The 24,349-nt window shown below is 38.3% G+C and overlaps 1 protein-coding gene across 1 annotated transcript in view; it reads right to left on the bottom strand.

The window, feature by feature from the left end:
- Window positions 1-9,657, bottom strand: part of LOC124805712 — a 34,973-nt gene extending 25,316 nt beyond the window's left edge. The window contains exons 1-3 of the mRNA XM_047266282.1: window positions 8,728-9,657; window positions 1,713-1,799; window positions 1,552-1,597 (exon numbers count right to left, since the gene is read on the bottom strand). Of these exons, the coding sequence (XP_047122238.1) occupies window positions 1,552-1,597; window positions 1,713-1,799; window positions 8,728-9,657 (1,063 nt within the window). The remainder of the gene's footprint in view (window positions 1-1,551; window positions 1,598-1,712; window positions 1,800-8,727) is intronic.
- Window positions 9,658-24,349: the final 14,692 nt, after the last annotated feature.

The raw sequence follows: 24,349 nt of genomic DNA, 5'->3' as shown, positions 1-24,349 counted from the left end.
GAATTTGTCCCTGAAAACCAGACAGTAAGCCTAAAATTCTATTTGGAGGTTATGAAACGGCTTCGCAGAAGTTTGATGCGAAAACGTCTGGCTTTGTGGGATTCTGGCATGTGGTTCCCGCATCACGACAACGCTCCCGCACACACGGCTCTCAGCATTCACCAGTTTTTGGCCTCAACGAAGATGACTACCTTAACCTATGCTCCCTATTCACCAGATTTAGTACCCTCGGACTTCTTCCTATTCCCGAGTATGAAAAGAGACTTGAGAGGGAAGTGTTTTGCAGATGTGGAAGACGTAAAACGCAATGTCATGAAAGTGCTAGCAGGTATCAAAGAGGACAAATTAAAAAGGTGCTTCGAACACTGGAATGAATGTTTGCACAAGTGTATTAATGCTAATGGAGAATACTTCGAAGGAGATTAAGGTTGTATTTGAAAGCAATAAAGTATATTCTTTCCAGAAAGAAATTCCGGTTATTTTTGGGTACCCCCTCGTATTAATGACTTCTTGCGAAGATGATTGCTCAGCCACAGACAGGCACAAAGAAAAGGCAATCACACTCTCACAACTAAATTTTCAGCCATAGCTTTTGTCAGAAAACAAGAGCACACAAACTTTCACAAAATCACTCAGCCAGAACTCATGCACACATGACCATGATCTCCAGCCAATGCATCAACAGTCTCTGAGAATCAGATCCAGACAAAACCACTCCTCACGCCTCCCTCCCTCTCATCGTCAACTGCTAGTCTAGCAGCAAGAAGTGGTAACAGCACTGACTGCAAGCTAAAGAGAATGGTAGGAAGGGGAGAAGCAGTAAGAATGAGGAAGTAGGGAAGCAGTGCACGTACACAGCTGCACCCAGCCAGGAACGATGCATGACTTCTCTGTAAACAAATCATTTCTTCTACTAAGACAAAAATGAGATGTTTCCAGTGGTTTTTTTTTTTTTTTCGAATTTCCCTGACACTTTTGAAATTCCCTGACTTCCCCTGATTTCTAGAACTTGTGACAATCCTGATTAATGAAAAACCTTGGTCTCTTAGCTCAGAAATGTTGATCATTCAGTAGAATTCTGTTGTAGAGGCGGCATATTTGTTTGTTTCATTTCAAACATGAAACTCAAAATATTTGTCACAAATTGGTAAATTACAATGACTGTGAAGAGACAGGAAGTTTTTTTTTTCTTGGAGACTTAGTTAAAATAAAAATCCCAGATACTTATCCTAGAACAGGAAGTTTTTTTTTTCTTGGAGACTTAGTTAAAATAAAAATCCCAGATACTTATCCTAGAACAAAGTCAGTGGTTCTGAGCCACAAAGAGGAAGCAGCTATGGATGGCTAAATGTGATGAAACACTAAATCAAAGTCATATCTGGCTGATGTGCACAGAAAAAGGAAAAATCTGAAACTGGAACTACACATACTTAAAAGACTGCTGTTCATAGGTATCTCCCACTAATTCAAATCAAAAAAGGTAAGAACATTAATAGATGAACATTAATGGATTAATATTACTGTACAACAGACTGTGTCCATTCAGCTTACCTCTCATGTCATTAGGGAAAGTCTGCGAAAGCATCATTTTATTGTTCTGTAAAAAAATGTATGTATATATATAATTATTTATCACAACACAGTCACAAAAAATCTGTATTTTCACTAACATAAGAACTATAAATGGGTGGAGAAGCTAGAAATACACATACCTTCTCACTGATATCTTCATCCATGTTAGATATATCAGTATAAGGTGACCTTTCCTCTTCAACAGACTGTTCTGCCTTCACAATTTGCTGAAATAGAAAACTGCATATTTAATTTTCTATTTCACAGCCTAAATTGAGGATGGAATCATTTTCTAATTAAAACAGCTGCTCATTATATAAGATCCTTATTATTAACTACATGTCTAAGACTAATTATCAACAGATTAGCTTTCCTTTCTCGTCATTACACTTAATACACACATGAAGCAATATATCATATAATAAAATTCCTTAAAATTATGCCTTGACTGTTTACACATCAAAAAAAAGTTTTGCATCACCCCGGTTCCCAGAACTCGGGAAGACAGATGTGGATATTGTGGATATTGTATCACAGACACAGTCCCTTTGACTGTTCAGAGATGTCACTAACCCCGCCCAAAGAAGTAAACAACCTTGCATGAACAGCACCTATTAGAAGGAGTGGGTCCGACAACCAATCAGTTCCAGTCATTCCACTAGGAAGTAGATACACAGCTCAGGTGGTCTGTAGTTCAACCATGCCTAGACAGTCAATACCACGGTACGATCGTGTCCGCATTGTTGCTTCGTGCCAGGAAGGGCTCTCAACAAGGGAAGTGTCCCAGCATCTCACAGTGAACCAAAACAATGTTATTAGAACATAATGGAGATACAAAGACACAGGAACTGTCGATGACATGCCTTGCTCAGGCCAGCCATGGGTCACTACTGTACTACTGCAGTGGATGACTGCTACCTATGTATTATGGCTTGGAGGAACCTTGACAGCAAATGCCACCATGTTGAATAATGCTTTTCATGCAGTCACAGGGCATCATGTTACAACTCAAACTGTGCACAATAGGCTGCATGATGTGCAACTTCAGTCCCGACGTCCATGGCGAGGTCCATCTTTGCAACCATGACAGCATGCAGTGCGGTACAGATGGGCCCAACAAAATGCTGACTGGACCACTCAGGATTGGCATCATGTTCTCTTCACTGATGAGTGTCGCATATGCCTTCAACCAGACAGTTGTCGGAGACGTGTTTGGAGGCAACCCGGTCAGGCTGAACACCTTAGACACACTGTCCAGCGAGTACAGCAAGGTGGAGGTTCCTAGCTGCTTTGGGGTGGCATTATGTGGGACCAACATACACCGCTGATGGTCACGGAAGGCGCCGTAATGGCTGTACAACACGTGAATGCCATCCTCCAACTGATAGTGCAACCCTATTGGCAGAATAGTGGTGAGGCATTCGTCTACATGAATGACAATTCATGCTTCCATTGTGCACATCTTGTGAATGACTTCCTTCAGGATAATGATATCACTCGACTAGAGTGGTCAGCATGTTTTCCAGATGTGAACCCAATCGAACATGCCTGGAATAGATTGAAAAGGGCTGTTTATGGACGGCGTGACCCACCAACCACTCTGAGGGCTCTACGCTGAATTGCCATTGGGGAGTGGGACAATCTGGACCAACAATGCCTTGATGGATAGTATCAATGCCTTGATGGATAGTATGCCATGATGAATACAGGCATGCATCAATGTAAGATGGCGTGCTACTGGGTATTAGACTACTGGTGTGTACAACAATCTGGACCTCCACCTCTGAAGGTCTCGCTGTGTGGTGGTACAACATGCAATGTGTGGTTTTCATGAGCAATAAAAAGTATGGAAATGATGTTTATGTTGATCTCTATTCCAATTTTTTATACAGGTTCCAGAACTCTCGGAACTAAGGTGATGCAAAATCTTTTTTGATGTGTGTATAAATGCTATTTACTGTATATACTATATACAGGGTGAATCAAAATTTGTGCACTCAGATGCTACAGTGTGATTCCTTGTGTACTAACAGTAAAAAAAAGTCTATAACCAAATTTCATTCTGTGTATATTTTCAGTAGAAAATGGATACCAAAGAATGCTAATCTGGCAATCACATGTATGACAAATATCTTTAACAATAGTATGTACCGTGCTGCCCAGTTAGTGTAGTGTGTTGTGTTTAATATTTTTGTTTTTTTAAATTTTTTCCCCTGACCAATGTTTCTTAAGCAATATGTATCTCACAATTATTATTTTTTTTTTTTCAAAATTGAACATAACAATCACATGTCAGAAATATCAATAAAGAGTAATGATAAGTTAAAAATAAATTACTTATCGTGGTGGTGAGCATGGACTCAAGACAATGCCACAGTGTGATTAGCATGGTTGCAGGAAAACTACCAAGGAAACTAGGAGCAGAGTAGACTAACAGAAGAGGTGTGGAGTTGGTTTCTTTTGCTCTGAGGGAAGGGGTACAACCGAAGAGAAGGAAAGCAATCCCAACAATGTACTGAAGATTGAAGGGCTCTTTTGCATGGAAGAGAACACAGTAACCATTTAAAGACATAATATGTCTTTAAAAGAGGAATAATAGAAACAATTGATCTCTTATTTCTGTATTAATATTAAACAATTACAAGTGTTTTGTTGAAACCTGCTGTACAACATTCAAGAAGCCAAATACCACACCCTGTAGTCTAAAATCAGAAAATAAAAAAAAAAATAAGGCTAGAATTGGAAACAAACCCTTGAATTCAAGAATTGTAATGCAAAAATGTACCCAGCACACTAACTGGGCAGAACAGGTACTCAGTATTGAATGACAACACTTGTACTTGTGACTACAGTATTCTCAAGTTGCCTTTCTTTGATATTCAGTTTCTACAAAAAAATATGCACAGGGCAACATTTTGTTAGTGTCATTTGTGTACTGTTAGTATTCAAAGAATCACACTTGGTGTCTGAGTGCACGAATTTTGGTTCATCCTTTATATACAGGGTACATCATAATTAATGGCATACACACATACAGTTTAAAGTACATGACAATACAAATAAGGAAGTCTCAGTAAACAAAGGTTCACATGTAACCTGTTTGTGAAATAATTGTGGCTTCATGGTTCCAAAGGATTCCAAGAGTTGAACATTTACAAGAGTGCACCAATGCCTCCGAGAAAGTGGGAGCTTTGCACGTGCTGCAGGAGCAGGAGGGGTGCACTAATTACATCTGTGCTTGAAGATGTAGTGCTGGAAACAGTCAACTTGCCACACAAATTCCTGGAATTAGCCACAATAGTGTTTGGAGAATAACACATTGCTGTGCAATGTACTTGTACCACCTCCAGTAAGTACTGTGTACGTTCCGTCAGCATACGCAGCAACAAGCTGTAGGCAACCCTACTTTGTTAACATCATTTTATATACATGTTAAGCAGGGTTCACTCATGGTGCTGTGTTTGATTACCACAACTCTCATATTTGAAGTCATCTGTGCTCCAACCCACATGCTGTGCATGAGTCTTCCTATCCGTGACTTTTCTCATTGTACGTGATCATCATCTTGGGCTGTAAATGCTACCAAACAAACTCAAAGTCAAGAATTACCTACTGTTTCTGTGGCATCATCTTATAGGACAGTTTGAGGATGTTCCCTCAGAGCAGTGACAGAGGATGTGGTACATACATGATGGAGTACCAGCACATTTTGCTGCTATAGTGAGATGACATCTAACATGTCAGTATGGCCAAAGATAGATTGGGCATGCCCTCCAAGATCACCTGATCTGAACCCCAAGGATTTCTATGTTTGGGGCCACATTAAAGGTGTAGTGTATTCCATCCAGTTAACACAGTTGAAGAAATAGAGCAGAGATTTGTCAATGCTTGTCAGGAACTTTAAAATGATACAGGCATGTTTAAAAGGATTTGAAACTCACTGTATTGATAGGTATGGGCCTGCATCGAAGTAAAAGGATGACAATTTGAGCACCTCCTTTAACTATGAGTACAGTCATGTAATTGTTGTCAGGTTCATTCAAAACACCTGTACTTCTATCAAAGTATCTCTAATAACTTTTCTTGATGTTGTACAGCATTGTTCCATTTTCCTCAACAGGATTATGTTTACACAGAATCAAGTCAGTTGTGGCTGATACCCACAAAGTCACAAATAATTGTTCATTATGGACCTAAGTTTACTGAGACTATTTTGCTACCAGTATTGTGTACTTTCAGCTGTATGTGTTTACACCATTAATTATGACACATGCTGTATAAACCTCTAGACACAGTGTCCTGTCTAGGTTTCAGATTGGAATTTCATGGTATGGTCTAGTCTCTGACAGGTTGCTGGCAAACACACAGCAGGAGACTGTAAATCTACATATATTCAAAAATGAAATAAAACAGAACCTTAAGGGCCACTCCTATAATTTCTCAGAACACCTGGACTCGCAGATGTAAATTCCAGTAATCACTGATGCTCATAATAAACAGTTTTAAGTCTTCAAGTAAATGGACTGCTGGTATTGTTCTCTGAGATTAGTAAAGTTACAAAAATGCTTCATATGAAGAAGTAAACAAGTAAAGGAAGAGCAATTGCTTTATTCAGAGTGGCTACTTTCCTATTAGTAAATGTAATGTCTTGATTTACAGAATAAGAAAAGTAATCCAGAAATTCTTCCAATAGTTAAAAATTTGAGTGGATTAGTGTTAGTTGTAATTGTTTGATAGTATACATTACAGAAGCAGCCTACAGTAACTCCATGTGCCTGTTCATTAGGCTCTGTCCATATCACTGAAAGCTCTCCTTCACAGTAGGATTTTCAGCACACTATGCGTAAATGAATCAATGGCACACTTCACAGCAACAGTTTGTTAAACATTTGTTTCCTGGAGAAGCATAGAACCCAAGCTCATTGGATTTAAATATGTCTGCTTGTGTCTGTATATGTGTAAATATGTCTGCTTGTGTCTGTATATGTGTGGATGGATATGTGTGTGTGTGCGAGTGTATACCCGTCCTTTTTTCCCCCTAAGGTAAGTCTTTCCGCTCCCAGGATTGGAATGACTCCTTACCCTCTCCCTTAAAACTCACATCCTTTCGTCTTTCCCTCTCCTTCCCTCTTTCCTGATGAGGCAACAGTTTGTTGCGAAAGCTTGAATTTTGTGTGTATGTTTGTGTTTGTTTGTGTGTCTGTCGACCTGCCAGCACTTTCATTTGGTAAGTCACATCATCTTTGTTTTTAGATATATTTTTCCTACGTGGAATGTTTCCCTCTATTATAACCAATTCATGGCTTTTGCATCACGGCAATACACCTGCTCATTCATCATTACTTGAGAGAGGTTTTTTGGTCAAAAACAACACGACAAATCATGCCTCAGCCACCATATCCACTAGAGTTTGCCCCTGTGACTTTTTCCTGTTCCCAAAACTGAACAGACCTATGAAAGCACAAAGATTTTCAATGATTGGGGTAATAAAAAATGCACCACTGGAAGTACTCAAGGCAGTACCAGAAAGTGCTTATGAGAAATGTTTCTGGGATTGGAAGAAGCATTGGCACAAGTTTATTGTATCTGAGGGGGATTACTTTGAAGGGGAAAACATGAGTATTGATGAATAAATAAACATTTTTCATAAAACATAAGTCATCTTACTTTTTGAAGACACCTCATATGTGTAATATCTACTTTTGCCAATCAGAAAGTAAGAATAAAAATGACGCAGAATAAGAAATTCACTGTCACATGAAAATCTATCAGCTCTGCAAACTGAACGAGGCATTACTCGGTAAGTTAATAAAATTCCCAAAAAATTATATTTTCAAAAAAGGAAAGACTATGCCCATATGGCGAAGTCCTTTCTTAGACTAAAAAAAAGTGTGCGATGCCATGATGGAGATAAGTCTTTAGAATTATCTTGCTGAAATTAACAATTGGCACAGGGTTCACTTGACCGTTCCATGATGTAGATGTTGCTCATTTTTGTCTACACTCTCTACTTCATACATTTTCCTCCTACATATCATGAAACCTGGAGCTAAGACGACTCACTATTTAAAAGCCTACACTTAGTTGTCATTGTTTTTACTCAGTGATCTGCATTTGATGGATGAAACAATTGTATAATATGTCAATTATTCAATTTAATTACATGACACTCATGTGTGTGTGCATTTGTGTGCATCTAGGCATGACAACTGGGTACACGTTGATATGTATGCATGCCCATCTGTCTTGATTTTTTTTTTACCAGCTATTTTTTTTCTCCTCCTCATTGTTACTTGGCTTTACGACACTGCACTTGTTTGATAACTTTTTAAAAATTATTTAATAGATCTTGATTGTTAAAATAGTTTATTTTTAAACTTTGCTATTGTAATTTTGGTCTTTAGCAAATATCAAAAGGAACGCTCCTTATTGACCATATGACCCTGAGGCAAAAATTCATGATGCACTACGCCACAGTAATTGAAAAAACAGTGAGCAAAATTTTGACGTTTGACTGAACTTGGCGTGCTTTTTTCGTCTTGGCTCTCTGGGATGCTTCCATTGGGATTAAAGGGCTTTGGTTTCAATTACATAAGCGTAAACCCATGTTTTGTCACCAGTTAAGACCATTTTGAGCAAATCAGGATCATCCTTGACATCATTCAAGAGCTCCTGAATGATATTCATGTGCTGGTTCTTCTGATCAAAATTGAGGAGTTTTGGAAGAAACTTTGCCGACACACATCTCATGCCCAAACATCATATTTTAGCACAGGTCAAATCATAAAATTTTCACAATTATTCACTTAACTGCAGTAATGGATTTTAAAAATAAATAATTCTTACAGGGGCAATAAAGATGTATTTTAAGAAGTTTTATTTGCTTCTTGGACCTTTCAAATGCTAACTTTCACAGTTTACAGAGCTCCTTCTCTCTACAGGTTTTCCCTCCATCAAGAGGATGAATTCTGAAACACTCTATCATTACTGCTTCCTGTGTTTCCATATGTTTTTGTGTATGTTTAGATAATATTTTAAATAAATATTATGAAAAAACACTGCATTATTTTTAGTATTACAACATTACACATATTTTTGAGAAGGCAGTACACAAGTCTTATTACACCTAAGAATAAGAGACAAATGCAGACAAACCCTGTCAGTATCAATATCTGATCCATTGGAATTCACGCGTTCATGGCTGTCAGGTTGACATACAAGAGACATCGGTTGCTGGGAAGAGTCAGCCTGGCCCTGTCCCTGTCCGAGCACAGTGCGAAGTATGGGTGTGTCTCGACTCAGCAAGAGGCTCTGGAGTTTCTTGCGTTTCAGTGGAGACATGTCTGAAGCCGCATCGTAGCAGCCTCCAAGAACACCAGCTGCTGCTGCATGTGGGTGACTCGGTGGGGGAATTGGTGCCGGATGGTGAGGCAAGGGCAGACCCGGAACTGCCCACACTGGCAGTGACAAGCGTCCCCCACCTCCTCCGGCACCAGTTCGTTCTCCGACTGGGGATTTACCATACAGATTGTAAGGTCCGGAGCGATCGAAGCCTGCAGTCGCTCCTGAAGTTGCCCCTGTAGGGTTTGTCGGAGAAACACTGCTGTGTGGAGCCGCCGCAGGTGTCGTGGTACCAGGTGGGGAGTGAGCGGGCCCCACATCATCAGGACGACGATCGTGGCTGTGGCCATGTACGTGGCCATGTCGTCCAGCAAGAGGGCCATTTTCTTCGACGAGACCCTTGACCTTGAGTGCCTCAGCTACTTTTAGCAAGGCAGCCAAGTGATCTTGTGCAACATTCACTTCACCTCGGTACATGTACTCGAGTATCGCCTTCATCTCACCATACTTGACGTCCTTGAGCACTACGACTGGGTGCTGGCATGGCACTTCAGAAAACAAGGATTGAAAATAGGTAGAACACGCAGCCAACACCATTTTGTGGCATTTGACTGAAGTTCCACCCTCACATGCTAGAGTAACATCTGTGAAAGCTTCACTGCGGAGGAGATCATCAAAAACAGCCAGCAAATTTGCTCGATGGTTGTTCCAACGTAGACAGTACTGTTGAGATGTGCTCCCCATTGTGGACGGACCCGTTGCTACCTCAGGGACGACGCAATGATCTCTGAAACAAAAGTTATATGTTCTTAAGACCAAATACCAATTTCAAATTTCAGAAGATGGATAAGAATATCACAGGAAGATTTCAGTACAAAAGTTGTTTAACTGTCTACAAACAACGAGATACTGTTTACAATTATCTTAAATTAATGCAGCAGAAACAACTGACTTTTGTGTAGTAAAGTTCATTAATATCAACAGATTTACTCTAATACTCTCATTTTACCTATGCGTATTTAGATCATGAGGCCCTTTCTTACATCTAAACATGTAAATTTTATTAGTTTATCATACATAGAATATAATGGGAATGTGACTAACACGTAACAAAAATGGAAATGAAATTTTTAGATGTATAACAAAACTAACATTAACACAGAATAACAAAATAATGCACTGTCAGTTCCAGTAATGGAATATAGCATCAGTTGGTACTCTGAACCCAACAAGACATTTTATTTACAGACAGCAAGTCATGACAGTTACTTCTCATGTATGGTGCTGTGCACCCTAGAGCAGACACTGACAGAAAATAGGTGACATGTCCAGAAAAAAGTGATGTCTGAGACAACGAAGGTCAAATACGAATAAAGCCGTTGTTGGATGTGATCCAGCACCTGAATCATCTGCCAATGTATCAAATAATACAGTACAAGATGGCAAATGGAGACAGAGGAATCATTTCCCACACCAAGAATTTTCCCTGAAAATTCTCACATAACACAATGTAACATCAAAACTGAGACTCAGAATGAGTTAAGACAATGCTGGAGATTTACCATATAGCATGGACAGCACTCAAACTGCTTGGAGAACTTAAATATCAACATCTTTGCTTAAAACAGGAAACAACAAAAGCACAGTCAGAAGCTCTAATAATGGCTGCACAGTATCAGACCTTATGGATGAAGAACTACGAAAAAGTAATAACAAAAATCATTAAAGACGATAGATCTTGACTTTTTGGAATACACTCGGACTAGAAACAACACATAACTTCAGGCTGACCTATATTGGCAAAGAATGACTGCTATAAGAAGCACAATAATGCATGCTCATATCTACACTTGCAAACATGAAATGCAGAAACTGATGTCAGCACCATCATTAATGGTGACCTGATATCAATACCACAGAACTTTAAAGAGTGTTATGTCTCAAATCCCAGGATGTAAAAAATACAGTGAGATACAAGAAATAGCACAATTCTGAACCATCAATATCAAAAGTACAAAATGGTGAAAGCACTTAAGTCATCAAGCCCCAGGAAGCTGCAAGCAACCTGCAGCAGACTTAGCAAACAGTATCATCTCTGTCGTGAAAAATGAAAATAATGATAAACACACAATAATACTGACACCAATGTCACTGTTATTAGGATAACAGTAATACCATAAAGAAAACACAACCTAGTAAAAACAATAAGCTTTCATTTCAATCACATGCATGTAGCAGTATAAATAGTGGCAAAAAAAGCATCACATGCTTTAAAAGGATGAACTGTTGTATGAGAAAGAAAGGCTGATGATGGCAACCGATTAAGAAGTTAGATGACAGTAGAAAGTATTTCAGCTTCATATTTTGAGTGTGAGTGACCTTGGTTCATACATGAATCACAGGGTAGTTTCTTCACTGCTGAACAGAAGCAACAGAGATGAAGAATTTTTCCATTTTATATGCTGCTACGGTCATGATATCAGATCTTGTGTCAAACTTATCACAAATTGATGGATATATCCCAGAAGAATTGCCTGGATGCATCTGCCCTCCAAGCTACCAAATGACAAGATCTCCATAGCTTAAACAGATGACCCTGCAGGTATACAAAATCATTCATGATCAGTTCAAGCCAACCACATTTTTCACTGTCCAGCTTGTTTAATTACATTATAATAGTCAAGATTCAGCATATCAAATTGAGCCACAAGTCATTATTTCATTTATGGTGGAAATGTGTCTCATAATGTTTATGAGATTCAAGAGGAAAATGCAGCTTTCAAACACCTGGTTTTCAATGTTTTTTCTGTTGAATCAAGGTGTTTATTCAAGTACACACACATTTTTTCATGGTTTTTTTGTGTTTATGAAGTGTCATCTACAAAGCTGGAAAGAATCTATTAATTAAAAATATTTCGTTACAACCAATAAATAAAAATGGGGTAAGCCAATCACTCACCTCTCAGCCTGAGCAAACATTCACAAACACATGATGCAGGTGTGTTTGGGTGTCTATGTATGTGAGAAAAAGTTGAAGTAGCCAGTAGTCTCTGTGCTGTTATTTGTTTCTATGCACCAGCATGAATCAGCTACAAGTCAGTGGTTGCCTGTCTTCATTATTATGATTTGCATTTTGAAATTTCTTGTAACACTTCTTCACATTCAGTTTCAAATTCCTAAGTAGCCACTGAGAAAGTTTTTATTTTTGACGAGAGAGAGAAAGAGAGAGAGAGAGAGAGAGAGAGAGAGAATCAGTTTCTCTGTACGTGGTCAAGAGAGAAAAAGAGGTGACAAATTGGAAGCACAGCAATTTACTTAGCACAGCAAATAATTATGGGTGGAAGAAAACAATTTAATTTTTTAGTTATCTTCAGATTGGGCACATAATTATTCTTGCTGTATTGTTTTTACATGTTGTATGACAAAAGTTGAATTTTTGAAACATTTCTGAATGGGGCATACCCAAATGAAAAGAGCATGTCTCAGTTCCAACAGTCCCAAATCTAAGATACTATTTTTGAATATAAAACCAAGAATGATTTATGATATGAAATAAATATGTTCCTGGCAATAACTTTAGATCACACTTTGAACTCATCATAAAATCTCAGTAGGAAGTAAGAAGCAAAAAAGTTTTTTGAAAAATATACCTTCTTGTACATTAAAGGGATAAATCCTGGGATAATTCAGCTGAATATCCACAAGTTAAACAATGTAAATAGCACTTACAGATTTGATGCAAAAAGAAGTAAAAGAATTTAACTTAGTCTGTGGCTGAATAACATTCTATAACACCATGTTACACAATCCATCTATTTTTTAAAAATATTATTATCTTCTATCCACATTAAAATGGTGTGCTATTTGAGTTTCAGTCTCTTTCAATTTTGGTAATTTACCCTTCAGAGGGTGTAATGCCAGTGACGTTCACACAACTAGATCATTACAAATCAGTTTATGTAATCAAAAGGTCTCATTATGTCAGGAAATTTTGATTCTTCTTCTGTGAATAAGACATACTGTGTCTTCTATCTCTTGTATACTTTTCAGTGTTTTCATGACATTCTGAAATGATTCACGTTCTGCGACTACGCTTTGATGTCAGCTATTTGCATCATGGAAATTTGTGCCAAACTGGGACTTGAACCTGGACTTCCCAATTATCGTGAACTGTCATCTCGACCTGTGTCCATTCGTGCCTTCCTTCTATATACATGTGCAATATCCCCTATTAGCCCTATCTGAAGATTGGTAACATCAGTGTTTAGTGAGAAATCTCTTTTTATAGACTGACTACATTTATCCAGTGAACAGAACTCTGTCACCTGCTTTACATTGATTGAGTTTATGTGATCACTCAGTTTCATGTCACCCAAGTTTTTACATCATGCAATTTGGATTAGCTAATTGATTCCAATTTTGATTCATAAATACAACAGTCAGAGGAAGTTATTACATGTAGGTATTTGGGTTAGTTGGTTGATTCCAATTGTAACTCGTTGAAACTAGTCAGAGGAAGTTATTATGATAGATATTTGGATTAGCTGATTGATTCCAATTGTCACTCATTGATACTGCAGTCAGAGGATACCATGTCTCTGCATTTTTTGAAGGGAAAAGTTCTACATTTCTGATTTTAAGCAAGCTGTCAATCTGACTACATTTTTGCACAACTTTTTTCAGGTTGATGTCTAGATTGTTTACGTGAAGGGCATTCAATAATTAATGCAACACTTTTTTTCTGAAATCAGGTTGGTTTTATTCAGGATTCCAATACACCATATTATTTCCCAATCTTTTGGTTCCAAACCTTTTCTTCGGTGGAGAGGTGGTGTGGCAGGATGAAGCGGAAATATTCCGTGTAGTTCCACAACAAATTCCACATTTTTTTCAACCTAAACTGGCCAAGAAAAAAATGTGTTGCATTGCTTATTGAATGCCCCTTGCACATTATATTATTAATCCAGTAGCAGATTTCATTTGATATACAATGTTACTTCCATTATTAAGTAATGGTAAGGTACAGAGCCAAATGCTTTTCAGAAGTCATCCACTGGATTGCCCAGATGCACAGTTTTTAGGCTGCCATGTGAGAAAGTTGGAGACAGATTTTGCACTATCTGTTTTTAGAATCCATGCTAGTTGGCATGGAGGACATCATTCTGTTTAAGTTACTTCATTGTGTTTAAGCGCAGGATATATAAGAGGCAGTCAAATGAAAATGAGACAGATACAAAAAATTAAATAAACTGTTTATTATTTCAAAAGTACTTGTCATAACTGTTAATAAATTTATCCCAATGTGAGACAAGATGGGCAGTGCCTTCATGGAAATACGTTTGCAGTTGCCCGCAGAACCATATTGTATCCAGGCAATGCACCTCTTCGTTCAAAGTAAGTCTATGGCCACTAATGTCTTTCTTCAGGGCTCCAAAAGTATGGAAAACGGATGTGGAGGGATCGCAGTTGTATGGAGGATGTGAGAGATCTTCCCAGCGAATCTTCTGCAGTCTACTCAAAACAAACCTGGCAACACGTGGGCGTCCTCCGTACAGTCCTGATCTCTTCCCCTACGATTTTCATATTTTTGGAGCCCTGAAGAATGACATTTGTGGATATCGATTTGCTTTGGATGTGGGCACAGTCAGGTTCCTCTAGGCAACTACAAACATTTTTCTATGAAGGCATTGACCATCTTGTCTCACAGTGGGATAAATTTACTAACAGTTAAGACAATTACTTTTAAAAGAATAAACGGTTTACTTGTTTTCCATCAGGATCATTTTCAATATTTGTGAGCCCAAGGCTGGAAAGATAAAATACAATAATTTTGTTTACAAGACAATCATCCTGTTGCCATTACGAAGTTTCCCTAAGCTATGGACTTATTAAGTCTTTTTATTTTTATCTACTCCCCCCCCCCCCTTAATTTGCAAAAAAGTTAAAATTTTGAGATCATTTTAAATCTCCTGAAATTTATGTTTTATAGGTAAAATAAACTTTTCAAACAGTTCTATTCAACAAAATAATAAACAAATTTGATATAACTGTCAATGAAAATTAAATTGAATGGTAAAATTACAAATGTGGCATTTTTAAAACTTGGCAGAAAGTACTAGTGATGTAGCATTAGTAGTAGTTTTAATACCAAAATTAATCAGTGAATCAATTTTCCAGTGATATAGTAGTCTTATTTGGACATATAGAATCTCATATTTGAAAAATTGTAACCTGAATGACTTTTCAACATTAGCTACATTAAGGAATCTCACCAAATTCTGTCACAGCTTAAATCCTCTGCTGAAATTATGGGGCATTCAGCCTGTTTCTAGAAACACAGTATATGCTTCTTCCTAACATCTAGACAGACAACATCTGCATTACCTTGCAATAGTCACTAATTATGCTAGCCTAGTGTTACAAAACATGCAAGCATTTCCTGTTCCATTATGTGTGAATCTTAAGTCTGCTGGAGAAATAATCATTGTTTCTTGCAAGAGACTTTTGTGCTTGTCACCCATGTATGTAATAACAATCCATTATTTTGTAACTCTTATAAACAGGAAAACATACATACTGCATGAGTTTCATGGTCATCAAACAAATCTTGGACATTTCCAGCCGCTGAGAGTGGGAGGTTGCATCTTGTCAGATACACCCTATTACTACTAACAAAGGCTGTGCCACAGAATAAACATGGTCACTAGTCAATTTCCTTCTCAGTGTGATCACAGTACCCACTGAAAAGCACCACATGACTGCCCGAAACATCGCAGAATACTAAGCAAGCTTCTTAGTTGGAAGAAGGCAATTCAGATTGTACATTTCATTCAGTGTTCTTCATAAGAAAACACATCCTACAGGAGCAGCATTTTTAAACATGATATCCATCTCATTTTGTCTAAGTGTTGCATATGATGATAGCATTTTTGGTATGTAACAATAGTAAAAAAAGCAGCACAGGATGCCAGGATACTCTGGTGTGTCATGGATCTTACAGAAATCCCCAGCCAATTTGTCTTATGCTATTCTTCCACACAGTAGATTCTTTTCTATACTTAGTATCTATGCACTGATGAGATGAATCATTTACACACAGTCAGCATTATGGCTAATGTAATCAGGACACATCATTGGTAGAGATGATTTATTATTCCCTTTCACTGATAACATTTTGTGGTGTATCAAAAGTGCACTTGTCATGTTAAGGTTTTGTTGTTTTTGTTCAATATGTAAATGACTGAAAGATACTGTGAGTAACCAGTGCCAGTTTAGTATATTTCCAAGAAGAAGTATCAGAAGGAATTACAAGTCAGATATTCACTTTTACTATAACTTCTTTTGCTCTTAGCAAGTATCATGTGGCTCAAATATCCGGTTAAGTTCAAAAATGTTCAAATGTGTGTGAATTCTTATGGGACTTAACTACTAAGATCATCAGTCCCTAAGCTTACCCACTACTTAACCTAAATTATCTTAAGGACAAACACACACACACCCATGCCCGAGGGAGGACTCGAACCTCCACCGGGACCAGCTGCACAGTCCATGACTGCAGCGCCTTAGACTGCTCGGCTAAACCCACGTGGCTCCAGTTAAGTCTTAAAAGGCAAGGTCAGAGATGTATATTTTCACTTGACTATAAGTTATGAACAGGAATGGGAAGAAAAGAGGCGTGAATAAATAGCAGCACGTTAAAAGTTTTTATTGCACATTCTTGGAGTAATCAAGTCTTGCGTTAAAAAAGTTTGTATTTGGTATCATGTCTATGGACGTCACAGTGTATTTTTGTTGTGCCTATATGTGACTCACCATCTCCACTATATGGCGAGTAGCAACTCTCCTTCTCATAATATTGTTACATTCCATCCTGGGTTTTCCATTGTTTGATGTCACAATTTAGTTTCCAAAAGAGTGCTGTCATACAACAGGAACGTGACCAGTCATTTTATGCACTGGTGTCAGGCTGCAAATCCTAAATGGTTTGAAGAGGCCTCTAAAGATCACTGCCACATTTCATTTCTTCAACATAATAACTTTGGCAGTTCTTATGACATATTTCTATAGCATTATTCCATAGGACAGTAGTGTGTCCCAAATTATTAAGCAGGAGAACAATTTTACATGGTATGGAACAGTTCCTTAGGCAAAACATGTAACTTATGGCTTGGTTACCTGCTCAACATGATTCCTAGATATTGTTGTACTTTCAGATAGTGAGGAATTTTGTATGCAGGGTATTATTAGTTTTTTGCTGATTAATTCTTATTTCAGGAATCTATAGATTATTAATCATGGTCAAGAATTGTTTTTGTATGCTAAAGAATTAGAACATTTGCCACAAAGCACCCATATACGTGGATCATTACTGTTTCAGATCTATACTACATTTTAGAGTTTGGCCCCTTACTTGGGATATTTGCGTCACTGACAGGGAAAACTACTTCTGCCGTCTTGTTTCCTGATGTTGGGAAAACCACAAATGTGAAATATGAAAAGCGATAACCAAGCACTGATGTACTGTTTATCTAAGATCCTTCTTTATGAATCTAGGGTTACACCCCACCCCCTCTCACCAAGATATATATTTTACTTTTACAACATCACATCACAGAATACCAGCACTGTGTGTTTTTTAGCTCACTTGTGCAGGATATGAAAAGAAATTTTGTGTAAAGGAGCTCTACAATATTTTTGAAAAGAACATGACAGGAAGGGGAGGAGTCAATATTCAATATTTGGATGTTAACTACTTAATCCACTCAGAAAGCTTTGTGTGTTAAACTGTTGCTTCCTGAACAGGGAGGCACTGGCCCTGGATTGAACCCCCCTGGAGGATTAACAATAAGAGTTTGTGTGCTGGACGGCTTGGATGTGGCTTTTATGTGGTTTCTCATGTCTCAGGTGAATACTGCACTCGTACTCAAGTCCTGCCTCAGTTAAATGATTCACAAACATTTAGAAAAGTTTGGCTCACTTTCACGTGAATTACATCACATGCAGACAGTTCAGATACAAATATTTCATCCCAGGAGATAACCAGGTGGTGGGGCATCTGGTCACCTGTTATATTTAATCATGCTAAGCCTGTTAATAACAATGCCGATGTGGATAAAAGGTGCACAAGAAGCAGAATGTTAATTGCTTGGCTCCAGTGATTTACGATGTTATCCCTGTAGCATACTGCATTCTATCACAGTCTTAAAAATAGTAAAATAAAAAATAATGAAGTAAATCTGCCAATAATTGTAATACCTTACTTCATACACCACTACAATCCAAAAAGAAATGATGATTTTAATGGCTTTTGTGTTTTTTGCAGCTTCTTTTGGAATTGAGTTTTAATGAAAGCCAGTGGTTTGGATGGCATACTTGATTTGTCTGAACTGCTGTTTCCTCCACTACCATGTGTATGAAATATATGCTAACTTTGACTTCTACAATCACTAATTCACAATTCTTGCCATACTTCTTGTAGTGTAAAACTGTTATTGAGTTTCTGCAATTTTTTTTTAGTGTGATGGTATGTTGAAATGTAAGTATCCAAATTTTTTATGTGAAAACTTTTAAAGATTTTAGATTTTTAAATAACACAAACTTTTTTAACATTTTACATCACACTGTTCTTGAAGTCCACATATTTATTTCTCAATATAATCTCCCTGATGACAAACACATTTCTCCCAATGAGAGACAAGTTTGCTGATACAGTCACTGTAGAATGTTTGACTTTGTTGATGCAGCCACAACCTCACTGCTGCTTTCAGTGCTTCATCACTATCAAAGTGAAGTCCTCTGGAGTTTTCTTTAAGTTTTGGAAACAGATGACAATTGTATGGGGCCAAGCCAGGAATTTACGTGGAGGATGATCACTGACAGTGAATCCTAGGTGTCAAAGTATTGCAGAAGTTGCAGTGCTCATGCATGGTCTTGCAGTGTCAAGACGAAGGAGAAAGTGCTCCACTTGTGGACGAACTCTTCAAACTCATGCTTTCAGCTTCCTGAGGGCTTCTCAGACACTGACATAGTTACACTACACACCATCATGTTACATGCTACAGTTCAGTGCATTCTAGCGGCAGAGGGCTGTGGCTTGCATCAGCGAAGCAGGAAAGTCAACCGAGTAAATATGCATGATATGTAATACCTCAACCAATACTGAGAACACAATGAAAAGTTAACAGGCAATACTTTTCAGCACGCCCTCATAAAAGTTGTCTCGTTGTGGTATAAAGCAATATCATATTTTATCCCCTCATTCCTCTTTTTTACATTTGGTCTGAATCCAAGTAGTGAATAAATTAACAAAATTTTAACACGTTAGAAGGTATAAAAATGATAGTTAAATGATGTGTAGTAAACAATAGATTTGCTTTCATTGTTCATAAAAGTGTGCAAATAACAGTTTCATACCTCTCTGTTGGAGTATGTGTAGTGAAGTATATGGAAACAGTGATAGTTTGTTATATCATTTGAAGTGTGTTTCTTTTTTGTTGCAATTAATCTACAACTCTCTCATTCCTATCAGATTTAACAAACATAACTGAGGAGTCCAGAATGAGATTTTCACTCTGCAGCGGAGTGTGCGCTGATATGAAACATCCTGGCAGGAAGTTTCATAACTGAGGAGTCATTTTGAAAAATTAACAAAATTAAAAATAACCTGTAGCTACATAACATGTTATACAATTTATTGTACTCTGAATACTATAACTTAATCTTTTTCTCATATGATAAATTACAGCAACTTGTAAAAAGCTGATACAATTATTATCAGGTATGGTTGATTTCTCATTATTGCCACTCAGGAACTGAAACAACACATATCATCCACATAAGAAACTTTATCAATTAACCTTTCTTACATTAAGACAAACAAATTATAAAGCTACAGTAAGCATGATCTAACAGTGGGATAAAGCATGAGCATATGTATTATAAGACTTTGCGAATTTTTAGCCAATATCATTTTTTGATCTTGAGAACCAAACTGTTCAACAGCAGACAGGCACATTTAAAAGCAGGCGGTTGAATGGTATTTCCAGAATGACCACTGTCATCTCCAGGTGCTATGGCCCCACTGACAACACCTGGAGGTGACAGTGTGTGTGAGTTCTGTGTGAGAATGTGTGTGTTTCTTCCTCTAGTGAAAGACTTTGTCCAACAGCTAAATACGAGAGAGGCGCTGAATTTACATTAGAAACTATGCTGCCTATCAAAAATATACCATCTGTTTCATGGACTGGGTAGTTTATTTTAGGGTATGCGAAGACAAAAGCAACAAAGCACAGGTGCATTGATTCAGAATGAAATGAACATCACTCCTGAGGAAAGAACCATGGCCACAATTCCTTTGCTATGATAATGTGATAGGAAAGTGGCAGACTTGTACAGCTGAAGAAGGCTTTCAATAACAACAATAGTCTAAAATAAATGTATGGGAGTGAAAGAGTGGTCTCAAATAATTAGGAGAACTCCACAATGGAGGTGGTAACTGGAAACCCCAATAACAGAAAACATTACACTCAAAATTAAGCACTGGGACAGATGACAGAAAGAAGCACTTTACACACTCTTACCAAATGACTGGAAAGTTGGTGCAATATGTATTGGAATGTATTACCTGTGTCATAAATAACATTGAATGTGGTAGGTATGCAACAATGACAGCGCAGAGCAGTGGTTCCCAATCTGGCGGTAATTACCACTCAGGGATAAAATTATATTTTTGAGGGACAAAAAGAAGAAGGTCTGATTGTGTTTCAGTCACAAAACTAAAGTATTGTTAAAAGATCATTAATTTCATCACTAATGCATAAGATGTTAATACTGATTACTTAAGTTACGAACAATTATGCCTCCACCCCCTCCCTCACACACACACACACACACACACACACACACACACACACACACGCACACACACACACACACACACACACATACATGACACAATGAGGTGCAGGTGTCAGCTTGTGAAAAGAATATATGTATGATGTTTTCCTCACATATGTGTCAAATATGCTTAAAAACCTCATGAAAATGCCTTTTCTGAGTTGTAGCTAGTTCCCGCAAACTACAAGAAATTGCTTCATTACTCACTTTGCAATAGGTAAATGAACTAATTGACAATGCAACACAACAGAACTATGTAATGGCTACTACACTGCTGTACAACTGCACAATATTATTATTATTAATGTCAGTTACGATGGTTGCACACAAAGCACTGACACACTCAAATCTTCTAATTTCCGTATGTTCAGAAGTAAAGAGTTCAGCAATCAAGTGATTCACAAAAAATACATATAGTGCACACATTTTAACTTGTTGATTTTAAATGGAGGTGCAGGGCATGAGTGGCATGGTATTTCCACAATGACAGTGCGTGGTGCACAGGAAGCACTTTAAAACTAGTTTCCTTTTCTGAGAAGGCGCTGCATGTAGTACTTGTGACACACAGAAAATTGCTTCATAATTCTATAAAAAATTATTAGGAACAAGCAATACTAGTTGCCTCATTGACTCTGTAGCTTATTGTTTAACAAAACACTTGCAATAACTAAATATTATTTATCTTCTGTCATTTTAAAAAGAAAAGCCTTTGAAGAAAATTCTTCGTCACAAAAGTTTCGTTTATACTACCTGACTGCACTGAGGGGTAATGGTCTCAGAAAGGCTGGCAATCACTGGTGTTGAGGGAGGGGACCACGAGATTGCACCATTTTTTTTTTTTTTACAAGAATAATAAGATTAACTAAAAATAATTAATACAGGTGAAAGCACTTTGTGTATTTCTTCTTCAGTACATATATAATAGAATTTTTACTTCAGTATTAAACTTTCTAAACCATCACAAATGATAGAAACTGATAGAATTAAATTCATACCACATCTGTCAAACAAAGCAGCACCATTCACTAAACTGTTACTAAAAGAAAAGTGACGACCATATTAATTAATCATTGTGATGTATGTTACAAGATACAAACAGAGTGTGACTTGGGAAAAGGCTGCACCACATAACACAACTGCTTGTTCCGACAATAAGATTATACATGTCATGAATTAAATTCATATTGTAAAATTTGTTAGAAAAATCGGCTACAATGAGTATCTAATCAATGACGTGTAAACAATGTCAGAGCGTTAGGACCACGGTGACTGTTTGTTCTCGAACTTACTAAGTTACATTTCACAAAATATGATTTCGATCGTCTCACTCACATAGGCCTTTCGTGAAAAAGGCAAAGGTACAAATAGCAATTAATCTTCCGAAATCATATAAACCAGGGCGAGTTTCAAATAGGTCTGCTACCAAATACAAAAAGACCATGCAACAAACGTTCTTAAGCTTGTGTGTCCTGACGAACTACGAAAGAAAAATTTTAATCAACAACTTGTTCAGAATATGCTGAATTCGGCCAGTATTAGAGTATTCGATCACATCACTCTTCATAAAATACAGTGTCGTTGAGTGGTTGGCAGGTCTGAAGAAAATAATCTAAATCTACTAACGCTGTTATGTTCTCCTCTGTACTCGACACATTTTGATAATAAAAGGGGCTCTAAAACCGACTATTTGGAACGCGTCTCTTTTTTTCTCCCTCTCTTTCAGGAACATTAATTCAGACTCCTGGTAGGCTGCTATGCGTGTGGACATCCTTTTCAAATTGTGTGAAACATGGAATTGACGTCTAGTATTGTCTTTCTGCATCAAAATTTAGAAAAATCAAATAAATAACTTGATCTTGAAATGATTATGTATCAAGATAACCGCAACGAGAAGGAACTAACTTGTCCTTGCAGGAAAAGATGTCGCACTACAGTTCCCGAAAAATTAGGTAATGCAGCAATAAACTGTTCGCTTGGGTTCTGTTTACATAGCTATCTTAAATCGTTTTCTTGCACCTGCATAGGAAAAGAGCTAGCAAGGCAAACACTTGAAACAGACGTGGCGTACACTTGGTAAACTTGGAAGAGACGACGAACTGCTTAGAAAAAATTACGCGTCAAGTGAAATTAAACGAATCCAGGAATCATACCTAAAACTACGACGTATTTGAGCTACGTCATAGCTCTTAGCTGTAGCGAAAACATCACACACAAAGTAAAAAGTGTAGACTTCAGTTTCCTTCTCGAGGTTTGTCACCGACATGGGTAAGCGCTGCTTGCAAGGAGGTGATAGAATGCATAAATGAGCACCGTTCCGTAAGCAATATTAACCCTTCTACACACGATTGCAGTTGCGGCGTGTTTCATCATTTCGTAACTTCGCATTTGAAATGGCGGTGTGGGCACGCAGAAGCACTGTTGTAAGACAGCGCCACCGCCCGAACAGCAGCGCCACTCCGCCGCCGTTTCGCGATTTCTGCGACGTCGTCGCTGATTGGCACACGCGAAATGGCGAGTGCGAATCCCGCTTCGCACGGGTATTCCCCTTCGCAGAAACGTCACCGCTGTCGCGGCCGCTATTGGACCCTCCCACTTGTCTTCGCAGACGACGTGAGCACTTCGAACCGAGTATTTTTGCCTTTGCGGAATCGTTTCTCTGCAGAACAACGTTAACAATCGCATCAAAGGCGCAAAGCAGATACACCTGACAGTCGAGTAAGAGCAGTTGGGTGGGTTTTGTCAACTACACACTGAAGAGTGCTGATTTTTCCTTACCTTCCCACGTCGGCTGCTGTAAACCGACCAGCCCAACCTAATCACTCCTGCCTTCCCTTCTCTTCTGCAGGCTGGTCAACAACCTTCACTAGTTACCCTCTCGCGGCGGCAGTGCTGCCATCTTTACCGCACGTTCGCAACTACTAACTACGACTGCGGTCCTGGAAATGGGGCGGGTCGTACGAAAGGAGTGGGGATGGATTGTGGTACAGCGGTGTAGGCAGCAGTGCTCGCTGTCGGCTGCCACGTAGGTGTAACAGAGCAAACGTCGCAGTACGGTTACTAAATTATGCGCAATTTGTCCGTGTGGAGTCGCAGAGCCTTCTTTGTTTGCGTGACGCATATGGCCGACGCACCGTCGCACAAAACAATCACACGACTTGCATCTTGCGAACACAGTAGTTTCAGCCACAAATATACGCCATGTGGGAACGATGTGTTAAAACGTATTTGTTAACTACGTTTGAAGTAACACAGGAGAGAAGGGGGAAGGCAACAATGTGGTTGCTGAAGACAAATTTCTTAGCACGTTACACGAAATATCAGTGAACACGGCGCAAAATATTACCTGTTATTTGCGAGAAAAGGTAATGTGCAATTTTTGGTTTAGTTACTATGTTTTGACTTCAACCGCGTACATTCGCACTGTGTAGTTCACAATCCCACGTCAGATTCTTAGGAAATATGTCGAAAAGTACAGCAATTTGGAAGCGATCTGCAAACGACAAATATTCGACGATTTTGGAGGCTACCTATTTGTTCTACC

The sequence above is a fragment of the Schistocerca piceifrons genome, chromosome 7 (genome assembly GCF_021461385.2).
Source record: "Schistocerca piceifrons isolate TAMUIC-IGC-003096 chromosome 7, iqSchPice1.1, whole genome shotgun sequence".
NCBI classification, from domain to species: Eukaryota; Metazoa; Arthropoda; class Insecta; order Orthoptera; family Acrididae; genus Schistocerca; species Schistocerca piceifrons.
This window is presented reverse-complemented; position numbering and strand designations above follow the sequence as displayed.